This window comes from Electrophorus electricus, chromosome 12 (genome assembly GCF_013358815.1).
Source record: "Electrophorus electricus isolate fEleEle1 chromosome 12, fEleEle1.pri, whole genome shotgun sequence".
In the NCBI taxonomy this organism is placed as follows: Eukaryota; Metazoa; Chordata; class Actinopteri; order Gymnotiformes; family Gymnotidae; genus Electrophorus; species Electrophorus electricus.
Genome location: NC_049546.1, coordinates 17,536,241 through 17,557,006, shown reverse-complemented (window position 1 = coordinate 17,557,006; position 20,766 = coordinate 17,536,241). Strand labels below are relative to the sequence as shown.

Below are 20,766 nucleotides of genomic sequence, written 5' to 3'. Positions count from 1 at the left end.
AAGGCGGTGATTTAAAGAATTACAGTTGTGTTGATGGGCGCCCGCTTGTGCAGTAGGTGGCGCTATTGCTGAACTTACTGTAGGCCAGTTTGCTGATTGCACTGCGTTGATGGATAGAGTTGGAAGGAGGGAACTGTTCGGCATTTTCAGATGGACGAAACATGTTTTTCTAATCACACAAAAGGTCATGTTGTTACTTTCCTATTCTTCGGTTCTTGTTTTTTTTTTTCATTTCATTTCATCCTATCATCTTTTTTCACTCTGGCACGAACTTTTGTGTTCACGCACGACATTATAGAAACAAGTACCGGAAACCGAAGCAACCGGTGAAGTTAAAAAAACGGGCGGTGAAATTGTATAGTTCTCTACGTTCCGATTATAATTCTGATTTTTGTTCAGTAGTCTACGCCAATACATTTGTAATAGGACATCTGCCATTCTGAAAACAACAGAGCATCCCCAAAAATTCTTGTTAATAAATGCAGGTGGGCCAAAGAACCTTCTCTTCTTTGTAAACTATTCACTACCAGGACAACCAACAATCCTCTTGAGGGGTGCCGTATTTCCTGTCTTATCCTAATCGTAACTCGTCTCATCTGAAAGCCCTGCGAAATGTGAAACTGATATATAACAAAGTGATCATTGGAGCTGTTTTTTTCCATCCGGTGTTTCAAGACAATTCACTCTAACAAACTATTCATCCGTCTGTGAACGTCTTGCATTGACGTGAAACCGTAGTCCTGTTTGCTTCGTTATCTGGTGCCGTCTCCTCACGCGACGGGATGAATCTCGTTCTTACGAGAGCCGGGACCGTCAAACGCGTCGCCTGCGTTACGCACGCCATGCACATGTCATTAAAGCAGAATCTGGGATTCCTCACACACTCCTTTGAGGCGGAGTGTTTAACGCGCACAGCGGTGATGCGCCACTGGATGCTGGACACCATTAGGCTGCTTGAAAAGCGTTATGGCTAACTTAATCCTTTAAATACGCGAGATGAATCATTCACACCCATTTTAACCTAGCAACGGTCGTCAGGGACGATGAGATTAACTGAAAGGGGAGGGGGGGGACTCTGAAGAAAATGCTCCGTCGCTGTCTTTGCTAACAGGTGTGCGTTTTTCTGGCTGCGCTTAGAAGCGCCGTCACTCACCTGCGGACGCGCTGTTCCTCGCATGTGCTGTGTCTGTTTCGTGGCATGGTGGGAAACGCGTTTTTGGGACTTGGAGCAAATAATGCCGAGATAGTGGCATTTGGGATCGCAGCGATGCCGAGATAGTGGCATTTGGGATCGCAGCGATGCCGAGATAGTGGCATTTGGGAGATCGATGTCTCTCGATGCGGAACACTGCGATTTGCTGAACGTGGATGCTGTCTTTTGTACCGATGAACACTTTCTGAAGATAAAATGCAGCGTAGGAGAGACAGACGTGTGAATCTGAGGGCATTTTTGTTTTCGTAATTCAAACGAGAGGAAACTCCTTTTAGACTTTCGGCTTTGGGGGCGCAACTTTTGGCGCCTACCCGTTTTTCCACCGGATTATTATTATTTTTTTTATTTATTTAGTTTAGCTCGAACGATGACTGTCATGAAAACTTGGATGTGAGCGACTGATTTGACGATTTATGTATGTGAATCCCGCGGTGGAGCAGGCGGGAGTGGCGAATCTTTTCGTCTGGAAGTTTTTCGGCGCTGCACCGTCAAACTGGCTATGGCTGCAGCGATTGCCAGCTCCCTCATTCGGCAGAAGAGGCAGGCGAGGGAGCGGGAGAAATCTAACGCCTGCCGCTGCGTAAGCAGTCCGAACAAAGCCAAAGGAACATGCGAGAAGCCCAGTCGACTCAGTGTCTTCTCTCGGGTCAAGCTTTTCGGTTCCAAGAAGCGCCGGAGGAGGCGACCAGGTCTGCAGACGCCTTAAGCGTACCGTGGGGGGGGGGTTCCTCACCATCACCCGCCTCATCGCCTCCATAACCATGATAGCCGGTCATCACACAGCTGTCTCCATAAACTACCATTTCATTAGCCGTCATCTCCACCTGTCCAGTGTCTGACAGCGTATTTCTTAAAGTGGCTGTGAACTCGTAGAACAGTAACTTTCCCATTCCGTTTTTATAGTCTACAGAACATGTGATCAGAATTATGTAATTCAAAAAAAAAACAAACCCAAAACGCACATTCAGTCACTCGTGTATGACAAGAGAACGGGAAAGAAATCAGTCCCGTATGAATATTTGTTTTACAGGAGTTCAAAAAAGCTCACCTGGTGTTTTTTTTTTGTTTCAGATGTATTAGAAGTACCAGGGTGGGCACTCATTTCACTGTGTGTGTGTGTGTGTGTGTGTGTGTGTGTGTGTGTGTGTGTGTGTGTGTGTGTGTGTGTGTGGAGGGGGGGAGCTAGCGTACACCAGGCTGAGCAAGCCTCTGGTTATTCACTCCTAATTATTTGCACAACACGGGGCCCCATTGCTCTTTGAAAGACAACTCAGTATTGTTCCTGCCAGTCTGGAACAGATATCACAGAAATTATTTTTACGCAGGTTTACTCTAGATAATTTAGTCACACTTGAGGTATGCCTGTATGTGTTGTATGCATTACTTTGAACAAGTTATTTATTTATTTACTGAGCTGCATTGTCTGTCTCCCAAGTGACTGCAGGTTGTGGGTACTGTTGGGGTGCCTTCCATTATAAAACACCGCGGTTGAGTCATCTGTCTCGGTGCGTCCAGCTTGGGTTCCTCTTTCTGTGCGAGCTCTCATAAAGACTGTTAGGACAGGGAAGCGCATTTCCACTGAAGCCAGGTGTCCCATTGGGGAAGGATTTCCTATTAATTAGGACCACAGAGAGCAGACGTTATGACTTCCTCCTCTATTGCACTTCTGTCCCTTTGTTTTCGTGTAAACGAGTTTCTCTCCGACCGTTTGTGTTACCATGACGCTGTAATAAATGTGTGGTGTAATAACCAGGCATTTAGTGTGGTGGTGAATATCTCTGGGGCCGGACCGTCCCCATACACCCATCGCACCGACGGCTCCTCACTGGATCATGTTCACGCCGAGTCTAAATGCGTCCGTCAGAAATCTCGCGCCTGCTCCTTGTTCACTCGCTCTTTCCCCGTCATCTCTCCTTTGCTTATCTGTCTGTCTTATCTACTGTCCATCTGTGTGTGTGTCTGTCTGTCTCGCTCTCACACGTACGAGCGTGTGCAGACAGGCGGAGGGCCACACACACACACCTCAGCTCCTCACCCTGCCGAGGCGGAGGGGAGTGTGAAGGGCTTACATAAGACACGTGCCACCTCATCACTGACAGGGGTTTTCAGAGAGATCTCAGAGCAGCCAGCACCACACACACAAACATAACGTAAATATTTAAATTCTGTTTATTCTACTTTTTTAGGATGCATTATGCAGTTATGTTAGGCAGCACATTCCCTGATGCCCAACACCCAGGCCTCCTGTTACAAGTGTGAAGGCAGTGCGGGGCTGCATCCCTGATCCCGCCCACATTCCGAAGGCTCCTCACAGCTTGGAGGCGATCCATCTCTTTCCTTCCCTCCGCTTGTGCCACTAGCCCAGTCCCAACTACAGAGTAATCACCGCAACGTAGGAAAGCCCTCCCTGAAGGAACGTCATGCCTGTAGACCCCAAATCCTAGCCCCTGTGAGGGAACTGCTCCAGGAGAGGGCGTTCTAAACAGGAAGCTAGCAAAGGAAAAAAAAAAAATAGGACCATGCCAATTACCAAGGCAACCTTTGAGGGAGTAAGGAAAAGAGGCAGTGGAGGAAGAGTTGCATGGATGATGGAGTTGAAAGGTGGTGTATGGCGCAGTGGAGAACGTTGATCACGGTGGCGTTAAGGGACACACACCTAAGACTGAACTGGGACGCGCATGGTTAAGTCCTGCAAGCGACCAGTTAGCCGAAGCTCTAGGTGATATCCATCCATTAAGCCATTTAGTCTTTGATGCAAAAGTGTGAAGTGTGAAGTATTTTCACAAATACCGGTTCACATTCGCTGTCTCGGGTGCCTTAAAATGACGTTAAGCATTTCATCACGTGCAAATGAATACGGCGCCCACGATCTCACAAGTTAGGTCTCTTGGATTTTTTTCCCTCCTTCGTCTTGCATGCGGTTTGTGCCGGGCTTCATCGAGTCTCTCTAACAGCAGCAGGTGTAACCTCCTGGGCCCTGCTGCCGGATGTGTTCGCCTGCCAGCGTGGAGAACCCTGCTAAGTCTCCCAGTCGCGCTCTCTGTGGCAATCAATGCCTGTCTCACAGTCTCTCTCTCTCTCTCTCTTTCTCTCAGAGCCCCAGCTGAAGGGGATCGTGACGAAGCTGTACAGTCGTCAGGGCTTCCATTTGCAGCTCCAAGCAGACGGAACCATCGATGGTACTAAAGAGGAGGACAGCAGTTTCAGTGAGTGCACCGGAGCCTTTTCCCTCCAGTTGTGGAATCTCCCTCTGTGCTCCCGGCACGGAATCGTCTACTGTACACACACCTGCTGGATAAAAGTTCAAATGAGAACATCCCTTCCATTTGTTCTCTTGTGTAGTATTGTTAGCTGGCGGTTTTGCCTTCTCTGAAATTGGACTCCTCCTCCAACTCACATTACCAAACACACTCTCTCTGTCTTCCCCCCTTTCGGGGGGGGGGGGGAGAATATGCGTATACGAACATAAGCTACTGGAGAGCCCAGTCTCACTGTAAAATACCGGAAGTGCTGCTGCCACTTTCTGCTTATCAATTTCAAAGATGGGGCTCCAAACGGAAAGATCGATTGGCTTAAGCATCACAGTCCAAAACGGAACTGTGGCTTATGTTTTCAAAGGCCGTGACCTCTGCTAATTTCCTGAAAATTAAAGCAGAACGGTGGTGTTTGAGAAATAACATCTTTGGAAATGTGACATCTTTCAAAAAGTAAAGGGAATATAAAGTTTACTTTGAGAACAGGTTTTAGAAATAATTTAACACTGATTTTTAAGGAATCTACAAAGATAATTATGTCTTTGGATCTTTCGATGCCATTCTGCAACCCTACAGAGCCTTCAAAAAGTATTTGTACCCCTTGAACTTTTCCACATTTGTTCATGTTACGCCTACAAACTTAAATGTATTTTAATGGGATTTTATGTGATAAATGTACACAAAGTAGCAAGCAAGTAATTATGTAGTGAAAAGAAAATGATACATGGTTTTCAAATTTTTTAATAAATAAAAATCTGGAAAGTGTAGCGTGCATTTGTATTCAGCCCCCCTGACTCAATATTTTGTGGGACCACCTTTCACTGCAGTTACAGCTGCAAGTCTTTTGGGGTACGTCTCTACCAGCTTTGCACATCTACAGGCTGAAATTTTTGCCCATTCTTCTTTGCAAAATGGCTCAAGCTCAGTCAGATTGGATGGAGAGCATCTGTGAACAGCAATTTTTAAGTCTTGCCACAGATTCTCAGTGGGAATTAGGTCTGGACTTTGACTGGGCCATTCTAACACATGAATGTGCTTTCATCCAAACCATTCCACTGTAGCTCTGGCTGTATGTTTAGGGTCATTGTCCTGCTGGAAGGTGAACCTCCGCCCCAGTCTCAGGTCTTTTGCAGCCTCTAACAGGTTTTCCTCCAGGATTGCCCTGTATTTATCTCCATCCATCTTCCCATCAACTCTGACCAGCTTCCCTGTCCCTGCTGAAGAAAAGCATCCCCACAGCATGATGCTGCCACCACCATATTTAAATGTGGGGATGGTGTGTTCAGGGTGATGTTCAGTGTTAGTTTTCCACCACACAGAGTGTTTTGCATTTAGGCCAAAAAGTCCAACTTTGGCCTCATCTGACCAGAGCACCTTCTTCCAGATGTTTGCTCTCTCCCCTACATGGCTTGTTGTAAACTGCAAACGAGACTTCTTATGGCTTGCTTTTAAAAATGGCTTTCTTCTTGGTACTCTTCCATAAAGGCCAGATTTGTGGAGTACACGGCTAACAGGTCTCCTGAGGACAGACTGTCCCACCTGAGCTGTGGATCTCTGCAGCTCCTCCAGAGTGACCATGGGCCTGTTGGCTGCTTCTCTGAGTAGTGCTCTCCTTGCCTGGGCTGTCAGATTAGGTGGACGGCCATGTCTTGGTAGGTTTGCGGTTGTACCATACTCCTGCCATTTTTGGGATGATGGATTGAACAGTGCTCCGTGAGATGTTCACAGCTTGGGATATTTTTTTTATAGCCTAACCCTGCTTAACATTTATCCACAACTTTATCCCTGACCTGTCTGGTGTGTTCCTTGGTTTTGATGATGCTTGATCACCAATGTTCTCTAACAAACCTCTGAGGTCTTCACAAAACAGTTGTAGTTATACTGAGAATAAATTACACACATGTGGCCTCTGTTTGCTAATTTGGTGACCCTGGAAGGCAATTGGTCACACTGGATGTTATTTAGGGGTATGAGAGTACAGGGAGCAGAATACAAATGCACACCACACTTTCCAGATTTTTATTTATTAAAAAAATTGAAAACCATGTATCATTTTGTTTTCACTTCACAATTACTTGCTACTTTGTGTTCATTTATCACATAAAATCCCAATAAAATATATTTAGGTTTGTAGGTGTAACGAAAAAAATGTGGAAAAGTTCAAGGGGTATGAATATCTTTTCAAGGCCTTGTAAATAGCGTGTACTAGGAAGGGTTGGTCGAGGAGCTCAGTTTTTCAATCCCACCCCAGAATAACTCCTAGTAAGCAGCAGCCATGTCATTGATAACTTCAGTCATCCCATCAGGTTCCCACGCAGAACGCGTCTCGACGGAGATAAGCCAGTCTGCCAGGGTCCGGGAGGTCTGCACCGGCTCAGCGGAGGCAGGGATCAAATTAAATCGGCGATGCGTTGCACCGTCGCTCAGCGGACGCGACGTCCCGCAGCCTGTAAACGAGTGCAACTCGCTTCCGTTCGTCATTAACACGGGTTGTGAGCAGCGCGGGAAAGGTAACAGAAGAACGTAATCACCCGGGTGTTTAATTACGCTCTAGACCAGGACGGAGAGGAGCTAATCTGACGGACCTCATCAGGTTTTGTGGTTGTTTCATAATCGAGTACTAATTGTGAAGTGATTCGATTGCTTGAGTAATCAGCTCAGGCTAAAACGGTTTGTCGGTTGTGCCGTTTATTTTAAAGCTCCTGTTATTTGCCTCCAATCACGTATAAAACCTCCAGGCTGCGTGCCGGCTTCATCCGTATTGGTCGGCGGCCACGCCCCGGCCTGACACAACCCCGCCCCCGGCTGCTCGGATTGGCCGCTGCGTCCTGCAGGAGGTGAGGTTGCGTAACAGCCAGCCTCCCTCTCTCAACCAACACCGGTTTTATGGACGGATCGAAAACCGTCCACTGGAGATTGGAAGTGGGAAAAACAGGAGCTTCTATCTCTCGCACTACAAAAATAGATTTGTTAGCATCCGGCTGTCCTAGTCTCCATAGCGACGGCGGTTGATTCCTCTTGGTTGACTTGCATGTGCGCGGTGGTGTGTGTTAGGGAGGATGGGCTGCTCACATGCACTCTAAAAGTCTCTAAAAGTCTCTAAGTCTGTCATTTACACATGATGACACCTAATGCTTTTATTTATACTGTTGAGCATCTGAGATAAAGGTCTACTGCAGAAAGCAAATATATCCCATAAGCCTTATTTTCATTGTTTAATTAAAGTTAAAAACAAACCAATTATGAGGATGAAATATTAAGCATTCAAGTCATGTCTTGCTAAGAGAATATCTCTGTCACATTCTCCCTACCAACGTGTGGGACTGTAATCAGAATGGGGCACCTAGGTAATGAGAGTCCAACTGGTGGATCTTTAATAATAAAGATCTTGTTACAATTGAGCCGCTTTTATCTTCAGCTCTGACGAGTTTTGGGCGGGAGCAGGGTGAACTCTAACCTCTTCCCATTAAATATCAGGTTTGGTCCTTCTATGGCATTGTCTCCATGGAGACTTTAATTTGATTCCTTATCAATGTGTCTGGGCTGGAGACCTTTGCTCCTGTCAACCCGAGAGTTTATTGGCGCTAATGTACCTCCTTTACCTTTTATAGTGTCGCTGTATGTTCCAATCAATTTTATTTGAGTTCTAGACTGAGAAGCTCCACCCCTAAGGCAGTATGTTAATGAGGTATTCTACTTGTTAGAATGCTACCAGATGATATTTAGCCTGATTTCTGTAAAAAGAAATCTCTCTGTACATAAATTAAATACTCACATAAATTAGTTTTTACTTGAATAACTGAAGTATAAATGTATTGTTGAACTGTACATGCTGTACTGCAGATGTGATCAGCTCTGTGAGTGTGCAGTGCAGCCCCTTTAGAAATGCCCGAGCTGCAGATCTTGGGTCAGGGGCTGTGTAATCTCTAGAGGTTCAGACTAATTTCCAGTCTTATTCAGATGGATTCTGCCCAGGAATGTCTGCAGTATCACACCTCTCGGGGATCTGGTTCCATGTAGCCTCCTCTCCTGGGTGCAGGCTGCTGTACTCCCAGCCTGTGCAGGCGTGTTGGCAGTGTTCTCCCCTTGATCTCCTGAGATCCCGCTGTGTCTGTGCTCAGGTGCTCGATTAGCCGCAGGTAATTGACTATCCGCTCCAATCTTACAAAAGTCCAAACCGTGATAACCACCACGGAACAGCTTCTTTGTAGTGTGTGTGTGTGGGTGTGTTTGTGTGTGTGCGTGTGCACATGCACTTCTTTGCATCTGTGGCGGGGGCAGGGAGGCATGTCAGAACACAGCAAATTTCTCTGTATTAAATTTCCCCTTAACTGTAAATGTACACTTAACTGAATTGAATCAATCTGATTGGGCATTAGAGCGACCACTGCCAGCCAGGCACCGCTGCTGGGCCACACCCCCTACCCTTCCTGGGCCAATGGTTTTAGAGAGTGGTGTTTCCACCCAGCCAGAGCAGAGCAGGGGCTGGGGCAGGGCTAGGGCGGGGCTAGGGCCTCAGAGCCACACACAGCTTCCCTTAATCATGGCCGGCGCAGGGAGGACTGCATGGAGCCGTGGTATTAGCCCCACAACAGTTAGATGTTCGTCAGCACTGCCCGTCTCTCTGGGGAAAGCTGGAGGCACACACTGCAGGGGTGGAGGCTTACCTGACGTAGCTGTGGTACACAGAGGTGGTGAGAGAGGAAAAGATCCCTCTTTCTCTTACTTGGAATGCACATTATCAGATAAGATCAGATCTTGGTAGGATTTATTTTTCTTCGTGATTTGTTGATTTTGAACGAAGCTTGTGCCAAGAACTTGGCTGTTAGCTGTAACACTTTATATTAAGGTTCCCTGAACCAACATCACTTGCGTTACGTAACATTAATAAACGATAAAATTCTGTAAATATAAGAATGTTAATATAAGTAAGGTGAGTATTTATTGCCAGTGTTAATATTTTCAGTGCTGCCTACAACCAAATAGACCATGGTGGACATAGCTGAGAAGAAATAAAGCATCTTATGTCAGTAAACTAACAAAGGTAACATGGTGACACAAAGGGATTGACCCTGAGTTTGGAACGTCCTGATGGCGTTACTGACTTTGATTACATTGCTTATGGTTTATTAATGATTATTTCATGTTAATTAGTGTTGTAAGTAATGTTTGTTAAGGGAACCTTAACGTTAAGTGTAACTGAGTTGACCAGAGGCTGGGGAAAGGATGAACTCTGAAAAATATTTTTAACTCGTAGCAAGGTAATAAACTGAGTAACAGAAGAGGGTCTAATCCTGAATGGATTCCCTATTGTGTGGCCACGTGTGTAGCTGAGTGTACTGCTGTGGTTCCTGAGTGTTTCAGAAGTGCATCGAAACGCATTTTCTGGTAGAAATGGTAGTCACGGGACAACACTCGGGTGCACGCTGCTGGCCAAACTGTGATCATATCATATTGCGATGCGCGTGAGGAGGCAGTTTTTGGGGAATGCGGTGAGAACTCGGTACATCTGAGCAGAAAGAGCCACCTTGTCCGTACACACGAGTCCAAAACTGAGCAGGGAAGCACCAGGCAGCTTGGCTTTACAGAATGAGAAAATAGCAAATAGAGTGCAAATAGTCTAAAAATTGCTCTGTTGCAAAATATTCATAAATATATTCAGCCTGTGCTGGAAGTTTGGCTAAAACACAATGTCATGGTGCACATCACATATAATCTTTTATTTTCCTCGTGCAAAATCCACTAGTTTTTCATGTGTTAAATATAGATTCAAATATTAAATCTAGATCATTTGTTGGCGTATTTACCATTAGCATATCATTGGGTATTTAGATTTTACTCTTTTAATCTATAATATATATGATCCTTTAATCTAATATTTAGAATTGTGACTCCCTTCCACATCTGCATCATCCTGCACTCTTAATGTGACAGAACAGCCGTCTGTCAGTGGGGAACTCAGTTGTGTATGTGCACATGCAGTCAGTGCTCAGAGGCTTTCTGTCGATCTGGCTGTAAGCCCCCTCGCTGAGTCTGGTTTGTGTGTTAATGGATTATCATGAGACACAGAGGCACACACGCACGCTCCCCACTCCGTGCTGTTATTAGTGCTGTCCTTGCTTTTGCTCTCTGTCGTGACGCGCCAAGTTTCCGCTTCACTTTGTTTCTAACACCAGAACGTTACGTAACAGGTGACTGGACGCTAGTTTCGCCGTTTTCCTCGGAAAGCCGCAGCCAATCGGACGCACTGGCTGCGGTGCCAGTGGTGTGCCGGGCAGCCGGCCCCGGAGGGGGAGATAGACAGCTTTCCGGCTCCCGGCAGGGCAGAGGGACAAAGATGTCAGGCGCTTTGGCAGCGGCAGGGGCCGGCGGGCGCTCCGACGGCTGGCGCTGTTCAGCCACTCCATTCAGCCCCACACAGAAAGGAACAGAATGGCAGGAGTGACGTTTAACAACACAGGGCCGAGTCCATTCTATTGCCTTTGTCTGTTTAGACCTAATGTTCCCCGTGATGCAAGGGCGGAATCCACAGAAAAGCGGCACGAAATAAACCAGCACACAGCCGAGAAGCGAGAAGTGCTCATTTGCACTCATTTGATTAGATAATCCCCGAACACGGGGAAAGATTGCTGGAGATCACAGACGTGCACGTTTACACCCTATGAACAGACTGTAAGGAGCTTTGCAAAACCTGTAGGGTTTCTTCAGGTGAAATCTCGAAACAAGGCGCCCTGAGCATTAAGCCTCCGACTGATTCGCAAGTTGCCGAGGACTTCGCCGCACTGTGAGAGATCGGTTACTACCCTGGATACGGAGCTTTTGTTAGGTGTGTTCTTTATGCTGATTGGTTGGTAAGTGTCTCTGTGTGTCTCTATGTGTCTCTTGCACAGCCATGTTCAACCTCATCCCTGTGGGTCTGCGAGTAGTGGCCATCCAGGGCGTCCAGACCAAACTCTACCTGGCCATGAACAGTGAAGGCTACCTTTACACATCGGTAAGTTTAGGAGCATACTGTGCATGTGTGTGTGTATGTGTGTGTTGAATAGGGAGTCTGCTGTGCTGTTTTTGTCGCTGTAAAAGGAATGAAGAAATGAAAGCACCCAGTGCAGCCGCTGCTCATACTGCACTCGACCTCCATCTACACACACACACGCACACACACGTGCTGTGGCTTTGCTTTGACTCTACAGCTGTACCATGTTTTCTCTCTCATAGTGGACAGCCATTAGTTCTGCTTTGGTAAGTGAATTGCATTAGAAAACGCACTAGAAACTTTCTGAAAACATCACTGCGTTCACAACCTGCCATTGCCTACCGAAACCGTTACTCCTTCTCTCACTCTGCTCCCACACACATACGCACACACACCCACACACGCATACAAACACACACACACACACACACGCAGTGTATTCTTTCTCATCTAATTCGGCTCCTTCCTTCCATACGGTGGCCTCTCACAGCCGGATTCTGTGCAGCTGGGACTATGAGTCAGGCTCTGGATGTCTAACAAGACGTTTTTGTAACCTCAACCCCACAAGCTTCGCTCAAAACTAGTGCACCCCGTCCTAGCCGTATTTAAAGTAGACTACACACGGCTCCCTCGTGGAGGTGACGGGCCTGTGGTGTGCGCTGTGGAGGTGGGTGGTGTTTACCAGCCGCACCTGCACGCACAAATCCACCCCCGCACAACCGACCTGCCACGCTCCTGGACCGGACCGAATGACGGCTCGCTCTGGCACAACTCCCGGTTGCTATGGCGACGTGGCCAGGCCGGTACGTGGGCTCAGGCAAGCGCGCGCGGGTGTTTCCCGGCCTGGTGCTGCATGCACCGCAGCGGGGCAGGAACACATGTCTCCGTGGGTTTGGCGGTGGACCCCGATTTGTCCCGTGACAGAAGGCGAGCGCCATGTGCTCGTGCTGTAGCCGAAGGGTCCTTAGACGAGCTGCAGGGTTTAAGAGCCCAGGGCAGCTGGACTCCAGTGTCTGATTAAAATGTGTTAAGTCATGAATAATGCAACCAGCCACCTGCCAGATAGAGATGGACAGACAGAAAGAGACAGACAGAGAGACACACTAGTATATAGACAGACACACAAGAATTCCAGCATGCCTGCAAATGTCAGGATTTCACATAAGTGGAGAAAACGACAGCGGCCTGTACTTTCTGGAGAGAGGGAGAGAGAGTAAGTTTTTCAGAGAAAATACCACCAAATGAGCTGCTTGCAGTAGTTCTACAATTATTTCACTCTCTCTCTCCCCATTAAAACATCTCCTCCATGTGGTGAACCAAAGCATGGAGGAGTGCAACCATCTCCTGTCTGCTGTATAAGTGATGAGCAGTGACGTCTCCTCACCAAGACCAGTCACTCCGGTCTCGTTCCAGCATGGCTGCGTATGTCCCAGTCTCGTAGCACGCAGTGGCTGAGCCGTCGTGACTCTGCTCAGGCAGAATGGGCGTGCGGCGCGGGAGAGAGCCAGTGGCGCCGTGGTCCGTCAAAACATCCAGAGGGGTTGGTGTGGCACACGATCAGACCGTAATGAGCACCGCTGCTGCGGGGACCGTACCACACCCGTGGGGAACCAGAGCGGGAATTAAACACACACACACAAGTACGCACGCACGCACACTGACTGTACTTAATGCCACTCGTGACCAGTCCACCACTGGTTAAATTGAATAAAGGTGCTCTAATCTCCACCTCAAGGTGTTTGGCCGTTGCTGGGTAACCTGGGGCGAGGCGGGGCCAGGCTGTATTTGTGTGACCGCTGCTTAGCCTCTCTGCGGCGTAAATCCATAGGTGTTTATGGATTGTTATCACTGCAAACAAGTGGCAAGTGGAGCGGGTACCCACAAGGCTTTGAGGCATTGCCCATGGCAGCTGACTTCATAATCTGGGGAATTCCCGAACGTGTTTGCCCTCGTTTCCATCTGACAAAAAGACTCTTTAGCGGTTCCCGAATTCACGGCCATCTGCCTGATAGATGCGGAGAATTCGTGCGTTGCGGCCTGTGCCGAGGTTGTGTGAAAGGCTCCGCTGCAACAGTGCGGATCAACCCTCCAGTGACACGGGTCTCTTGTGGGGGGGTGGCAGCTTCTGTCTGAGGAAGAGCTGGGGGCTCACCCGGCACCCATTGGCAGGCAGGCGGGCGTGGGCCGCAGCTTGGCTGTGTGTGTTCGGAAGGAGTCCGCTCTTATGGGGCAACCCGACCGCCAGTGGCAGCCAACGGAGGCTGAAGGACCAGCCAATGAGTAGGGGGTATAATGGCATGTGTATTCATCAGAGCACACATGTTATGGTTTGGTGCGTGCAAGCCTGTGGAAAATACACACTAGTCTCCTGTGCGAAGGTTGATGAACAAGATGTCTGACTGAATCAGTCACACTGTGGCGAATGCACATGACACGTTGTGTCGGCACTGTGGGGTATGTGTGCAGAATCACACGAACATGCTAACATGCTGTTCAGAGCCGCACCCAGATGTGCCAATCATTTTCATGCTTGGCTTACACTCTTAACCAGAGCAACTTACACTTTCAGTAATGTTACAGAGGTAAGCAAATAGGTGTCTTGCCCAAGAACTCTTACTGGTATAGCATGGTGCGTTTGACCAGACAGAAGACTGAACCCCATACTCCCCGTGGGGGAGGCACCATTGTTAACCGCTACAGTATACAATCACCAGAGCTAAGCCAAAAAAAAAAAAACAGAAGTTCAACTCCTCATCCCTGCTGCAAAAGCAGACAAGGCCAAATGCAAACGTTGAAGCAATTGGCATTTATATTTCAGCTTATATTTCTGTTGGGCTTAAGCTTGTTGAAATATAGCCTATGTATATATAGCATACACTACAGGCTGTACCAACTACCTCAGGGGGCGACTGTATAACACTAGGTGGAACACACTGTAACTTGCACTACTGTCTGTTCAAAAATAATTGAAAAAGAAAACAAACTAGGTTTATTCATTTGGGGGGTTTGTTGCTTTTCTCCTACTGTACTCAACTCGTTCTGACCCGTCATGTCCAAACTGGTGTGAACCGAACTGTGATTTCTGTGTTCCTTTACAACCCTACCAGTGAGTGGCAAAGAGGTAGCCAGTGACACAGAGTAGTGGCTGAAATGATGGGCTCGTCTGTTTGTGTTAAAGTGTGTGTGTGTGTATGTGTGTGTGTGTGTGTGTGTGTGTGTGTGTGTGTGTGTGAGTGTGTGAGAGGGGTTTGAAGGTATCTTGGTTATAATATTTTTTTCCCCTAATCATTTTTCTTAATATATACTTGTGTTCCACATTGTAACAATTATAATTTAACATTTTAATAGTCAAACTATTTTGTTTATTTGTGCAATATTTTATTTTGGTTTTGTAAACACGTAAACATAAAACAACTTGAGGATCTGAATCCTCACTTGTGCTTCTAATCTCAGTATGTGTGTGTGTGCGCGCGCACGTTTTTGAGGCCATGTACGTGTGAAAGGAGTGCAAAGAGAGAGTACAAGTGAAAGAGAAAATGAAAGCGAGACAGACAGACAGTGTCCATGTGTGGGTGAGTAAGAATGTACCAGTGCAAATGTATTCATCCGTCAGTGCGACACGAAGTGGGAGAGAGCGGGAATCAATTAGAAATGGACTCTTCTCTTTTTGCCTCACACTTTGGAGTTACAGCCGTCCCATAGATGTGGCCCCGTTCTCTCAGTGTGACAGCACGTGTGTGTGTGTGTGTGTGTGTGTGTGTGTGTGTGTGTGTGTGTGTGTGTGCATGCGTGCATGCACACGTGCATCGACAGATGAACAGCTACACTCCCACCAGTAGACTTTTTGGTCTCTAAAAGTGAGACCAGTTAATACAGCTCAGTATCATTCTCTCTGACAGATTTAAGTCTCAGGAAAATATGGCATCTAAAGGAACTGGGGATTTGTGTGCTTTCTGCATTAGGGGCCAGAAAAACAGGATATTGTCCCCAAGAAGGCAGCGTTATAACCCCCGTCGGTCAGCGTGAGCTGTGGCGCACGTAGAGGCGCCTTTGTGTCCTTCCCGCTGCATTGGCGGTGCTTTCACGGTAGTAGGGCATTGCAGGAAGTGATGGGGCATTAGTGACAGAGATGGGGCATTAGTGGAAGACATGGGGCATTAGAGGCAGAGATGGGGCATTAGTGGAAGACCCTGGGATTTAGAGGCAGAGATGGGGAATTGGAGAAAGACATGAGGCATTAGAGGCAGAGATGCAGCATTAGAGGCAGACGTGGGCGGGTTAGAGGCAGAGATGGGGCATTAGAGACAGAGAAATCACGGTGGTCCACCCAGACTCCACAGCTCCCTAAATGACAGCCGTGGGGTATGGCACCCACAGCGTGGTTCATTTAGGAACCCTCTAAACCTTTGGCCCTCCATTCAGTGTTTTGCTCACCCTGACAGCACTTGCCACAACTGGTCTCGTCTTGGTAGAGCTCTGAATAAGGACTTTAATGACAGCATTGATTTTGTTTTTTGTTTTTGTTAGTTTTTTATATGAAGAATAACTGCCCAGTGCATTAAGGAAGTGAAACTAGTGGCAGCACAATTTATCTTGGTGTTTATCAGCATAATTTATCTTGACACATGCAGTACATGCAGCAGAGCCCTTAGTTCTGGGTAATGCCACATGTAGAGAATTTCCTTATCAGACGTGTTTGGCTGTATGTATGCCTTTCTCTTCATGAGTCCCGAGCAAACTAGACGTTACTTAGATTGAATTTGGGCCAGCGCGGTGTGTGTTTTTGGGGTCATGCTGTTGGTGTCAGCTGTGTACACACAGTGTGCAGCAGTAATTACTAAGCAGCCTTACTAAGTACAGTGGAGAGGGTAAGATATCATTGTCCATCACAGGTGCTTAAACAGCAGTCCTAAGCCGTAAAACCATAAAACCCTGGCCTTTGTTGGGCTTCTGCTGTAAGTTACTAGATTGTGTGTGTGTGGCCAGGCAGGCCGGGTCTAGACACAGGCTTAGCCAGTGCTGGACAGAGCGAGAGGGAAAGCTCCTGACTGCAATAGATCCTGTCAGCTTCTCCATTCTGTCCTCCCGTGGCCGGAATTGAAGACGAGGGTGGGGGGGTGCAGGGAAGTAATGAGGTAGAGCATAAGAAGGATGGGGAACAGATAGAGAGAGGGGAGGATATTTAGACAAAATAAATTGTGGGATGGCCAGAGATGAGACAGTGATTAAGGTAACGGGGTACTATGATATTGAGAGACGAGAGGATGTCTGAGGTTAGAGGAGGGGGAAGAACAAGTCAAAAAGGAGTTTAAAAAGGGCGAGTGGAGAACCGTGGCAAATAGGAAATATGGAGGAGGCACCATGGAAACGGAGCGACTCCGTGGAAACACACTGCCGTTAAGCACACATGCAGTATGTTCAGTTCAGTCCACCGGTCAGCACACATGCAGTACATACACGTGCCATACGTTCAGTTCAGTATGCCGGACAAGACACGTGGTGCACGTTCAGTTCAGTAAGACAGTCGGCGCATGTGCAGTACGTTTAGTCCCCTCCAGTCAACCTTGCGAAAACTCTCATACACCCACACACAAACCCTCATTCTCAACAGTCATTATGCTCACTCACTGTGTTCTCGGGGGAGGGGGCAATTCAGGATTTCCCAGGTTGCAAGAGTAAAAAAAATATATAAAAGTCATCACAAAGCTCTCTCCATTGACTGTGGGGGACACAGTTACACAAGCGTGCAGGAACAGCACCATAAGAAAAGAACCTGCTCAGATATCGATGCTACATTCTAAGGAACAAGTGGCTTCAGCTGTCGAGCGTGGTGGACATGGCTCTCTGTGCCGTAGCGCATCTTAATTCTAAGCGTTCATCTTGCGCGGTTTTCACCCATTGCTTTAATATTCATGGCTATGGCTTGGATAGATGGGCAAAGACATTAGTGTCTAGATGACTGTGCAAGAGCCAGAAACAGGAAGTCCAAAGCGGTTTAACGTATGCTGCGCTCACCGCGTCTATACGCCACGCCGCCACGCCCCCCCCCCCCCCCGTTTTGGCTTTCAATCTCATGCAAAGCCTTAATGGCATCGTTTAAAATCCATTTGCTGAAACTGCCGCCCGTCTTCGCTTCCTTTAACGACAAGGATGGGTGCGGGCATGTGACTGGTAGTGCTTGCACGTACACAGCTTCCCTCCATCGCCGAGCGCGCCGATTCGCGTCACAATTTATCGCACGTCTCGACCACGCAGAAGCAATTAGAAAGATGCAGTTTAATGCGCTCGTTTGCATACAGTAATGCATTTTCTGCTGAGGGAGTAGAAACTGGTGCAGGACCTTCTCCACAGATTTGCGTGCAGGCAAACAATTAGCGCACCGCACGTGCAATCACACGTGACGAGTCCCCCCCCCCCCCCCCCCCCCCCCCCCTTTCCTTTGGCGCGTGAGCGGACCTGTTCCTTAAACGTCAAATCATGATGACAGATAGCGGAGCGATCTGTCAGGAACAGGATGTGACTACATCTCTGTGAACAATATAAATGTTTGTATATTTGTTTGTATAATAGTCTATCCATGCCATAATCATATAGTTTATTGCTATTAAATACAAAAAGACCATCTTCACTTAGCATTTACAAATTGCTGTGTGCCAGTAACAGGAATAGCATGGAAGCTTTACTGCACTGTGACAATCAGTGTTCAGTGATCTGACTGCATTTTCAAGCATGGAAGAAAATAAGAAGCCAGAAAGGTGAATTTTAAAAAAGGGGTTTACAAAAAAGAAGAAGAAGAAGGAGGAAAAAGTCAAAAAGTGAATTTCACTGTTCTGGACAAGTGGACAAAATGTAGACAGTGGTGAGGAATGTGGAAGGGGCAGCCCTACAAACAAACCCAGCCGAGGTGGCAGCCTTCTTTTCTTTTGAGAAAACTGCCTCATTGTAACTGCTTAATGTGACTGAGGGGCTGTTCATTTTAAAGAATTGTTGACTTCCTCTTAAAATGTGTTTATAATGTAGTAATATTCCAAGAGGTGGTGCCAAAAAAGCTAGACAGTTACCATTTTGTCTCTGGAGTAAAGTAATTCAGTATCAGAACTTATCTGATGGCAGTCAGTGGGTATGAGTGTTTCTGTCAGTGGCTTCGGCTCATTCTGACACACTGCCGTTAAAAACAGCATGTTTTCTCGGCGATGACGTATGCACAAGAGAGCAAAGAGTGAGACTCCAGCCTGCGATCTGTTTGGTTTTCATCAGAAGTAGTGACACAGCTCTGTGTGAACTCTCTGGTTGCTTATGCAGTGCTCGGCAACACGGGCAACCTCCCAGTCTCCCAGCCATGTCCCCACCACACCAGATTCTCTTGTTTTTGTTGTTGGTTTTAGAATAATTATGATTAATTGTCCTCGGCAAGAGGCTTTAATCCAATCGCTTTTCCAAAGCAGCTCTGCTATGTGCTTTTGTGCTCCAAGTGGTTTTAATTAATATGACCTTCAACCGTGGCATTAACTGTTTCTGTTGACAACTGAGGATTTATGTAAGCGCGAACGGAGTGAGTGGTAATCAGTTCAAACCGTGAAGAGCTCAAGGCTGTCAGAGTCAAAACCAGTGTCAGGGTTTCCTTTAGGCTGGGGAGACCAATTTTTTTTAAAGCCTTTGCATCTCTGACAGTGAAGCTGGCTTTTTCTAGATCTCACCCAACACACCCCAAACTTCAAAGCCACTGACAGCCAACTGGAGACAAGCCCTGGCATCATATAGGTAAACTGACCCGTGGTTTTTTTTTTATACCTGTATTAATGCATCCTTCCCAGAACCCCCCTGGGTGTTGTTGAGCACCTGTTTCCCTTCTGCGGCTAATGATTCAGATCACGGTGCCCCCCTCCTGCAGGATGACTGCTCCTGACCCATCCTAATGTCGAGCTTTCTTAGAAATTCTTGCCCCAAAAATCATCCGTCAGTCCCTTTATCTCCCAGTGCAAGAACTCTGCATTGATTCCACTTCCTTTGCTATAGTGAGACAATGGCGATTACTGCCAGCACAGCCTTGGGCTTTCTCCTCCATCTTAGCTGTCAGAGTTAGTTATGTGCCTTCTACAGCAGCTCAGGGTCTTGCGCTCGAGTTATTAATCAGACTTTCACCAAAGACTCAACTTGGCTAAACAGCACATCACTGCAAAATCAGTTCTTGAGTTCGTAATTAGCCAGGATACAACAGTTAGTCAGATAAAGAGTTTTGTTGACAGATTTGTCTTTTTTTAATTTGACATTTTCTGTGCAGTGTCAAGTGACACTGGCCATCTTCACTATCTCTGTTGGTGTTTTCTTGGGTGCCAGAATGCTCTGACGCGTATGGTACGAGTTGGACAGCCTTTGAAGACTAATTAGCGGTTTTTATAGGCTGCGCGCAATATGTCACGCAACGGAAGCATGGGGAAGCGGGAGGGCACGGGACGTCGCCGTGTGCACTTTCTCTGTCCACCGCGTCTCACCGGTCCACCCACTTCCGCCGTTAGCCGCCGCGCCGTGCAGGAGCCCCTTAGCTCGGGGGTCGACTCTGCTGGGAAGGAAGCTCTCCTTAATGAGGAGTTGCGCGCCTGCAGGCACAGCGCCAGGCCTGGTCACTGTGCCGAAGACTGTCACGCCGGACAGGTTCTCGACAGCGCGACGCAGATGGAGGGAAGGCTTGCAGGAAAGATGGGGAGGAAGGTAGATGCACAGGCTGGTGTAGAGCGAAGGACGAGATGGTGGTTTGTTTAGAAAGGCAGATAAACGGAGCGAAAGGGGAAGACGCACGTAGAAGTGGGGTTGAGATACTTTTTAAGTTAGTTAATGGTGCAAGACCTGGTCTGTCTGTCTTTGCTGGCACTGGAATGCAGCTGTGTGTGTATGTGCATGGATGCGTGTCGATATCCGTATTTACACGTCAGTGGTTGTACACCACCCTGGTTTGGCATCTCACGTCTGTGTGTCTCTCTCCCATCTTGCCACGCAGGAACATTTCACACCCGAGTGCAAGTTCAAGGAGTCGGTGTTTGAAAACTACTACGTGACTTACTCGTCCATGATCTACAGACAGCAGCAGTCGGGCAGGGGCTGGTACCTGGGCCTAAACAAGGAGGGCGAGATCATGAAAGGCAACCACGTGAAGAAGAACAAGCCTGCCGCTCACTTCCTGCCCAAGCCTCTGAAAGGTGAGCCGTGCTTTTATGTTACCTTTCCAGTGGGGGCTCAGTGGTTGAGGTGCTTGGCTTGTAATCGGAAGGTTGCGGGTTCAAGCCCCACCACTGCCAAGTTGCCACTGTTGGGCCCCTGAGCGAGGCCCT

At 47.5% G+C, this 20,766-nt stretch overlaps 1 protein-coding gene across 3 annotated transcripts in view; it reads left to right on the top strand.

Annotated features, from left to right (window-relative positions):
* fgf13a (fibroblast growth factor 13a) overlaps positions 1-20,766 on the top strand; it is an 83,047-nt gene that overhangs the window by 57,797 nt on the left and 4,484 nt on the right. For all 3 annotated transcript variants that reach the window (XM_035531955.1, XM_027019175.2, XM_035531956.1), the window contains 3 exons: positions 4,309-4,419; positions 11,358-11,461; positions 20,436-20,634. In XM_035531955.1, the coding sequence (XP_035387848.1) occupies positions 4,309-4,419; positions 11,358-11,461; positions 20,436-20,634 (414 nt within the window). The remainder of the gene's footprint in view (positions 1-4,308; positions 4,420-11,357; positions 11,462-20,435; positions 20,635-20,766) is intronic.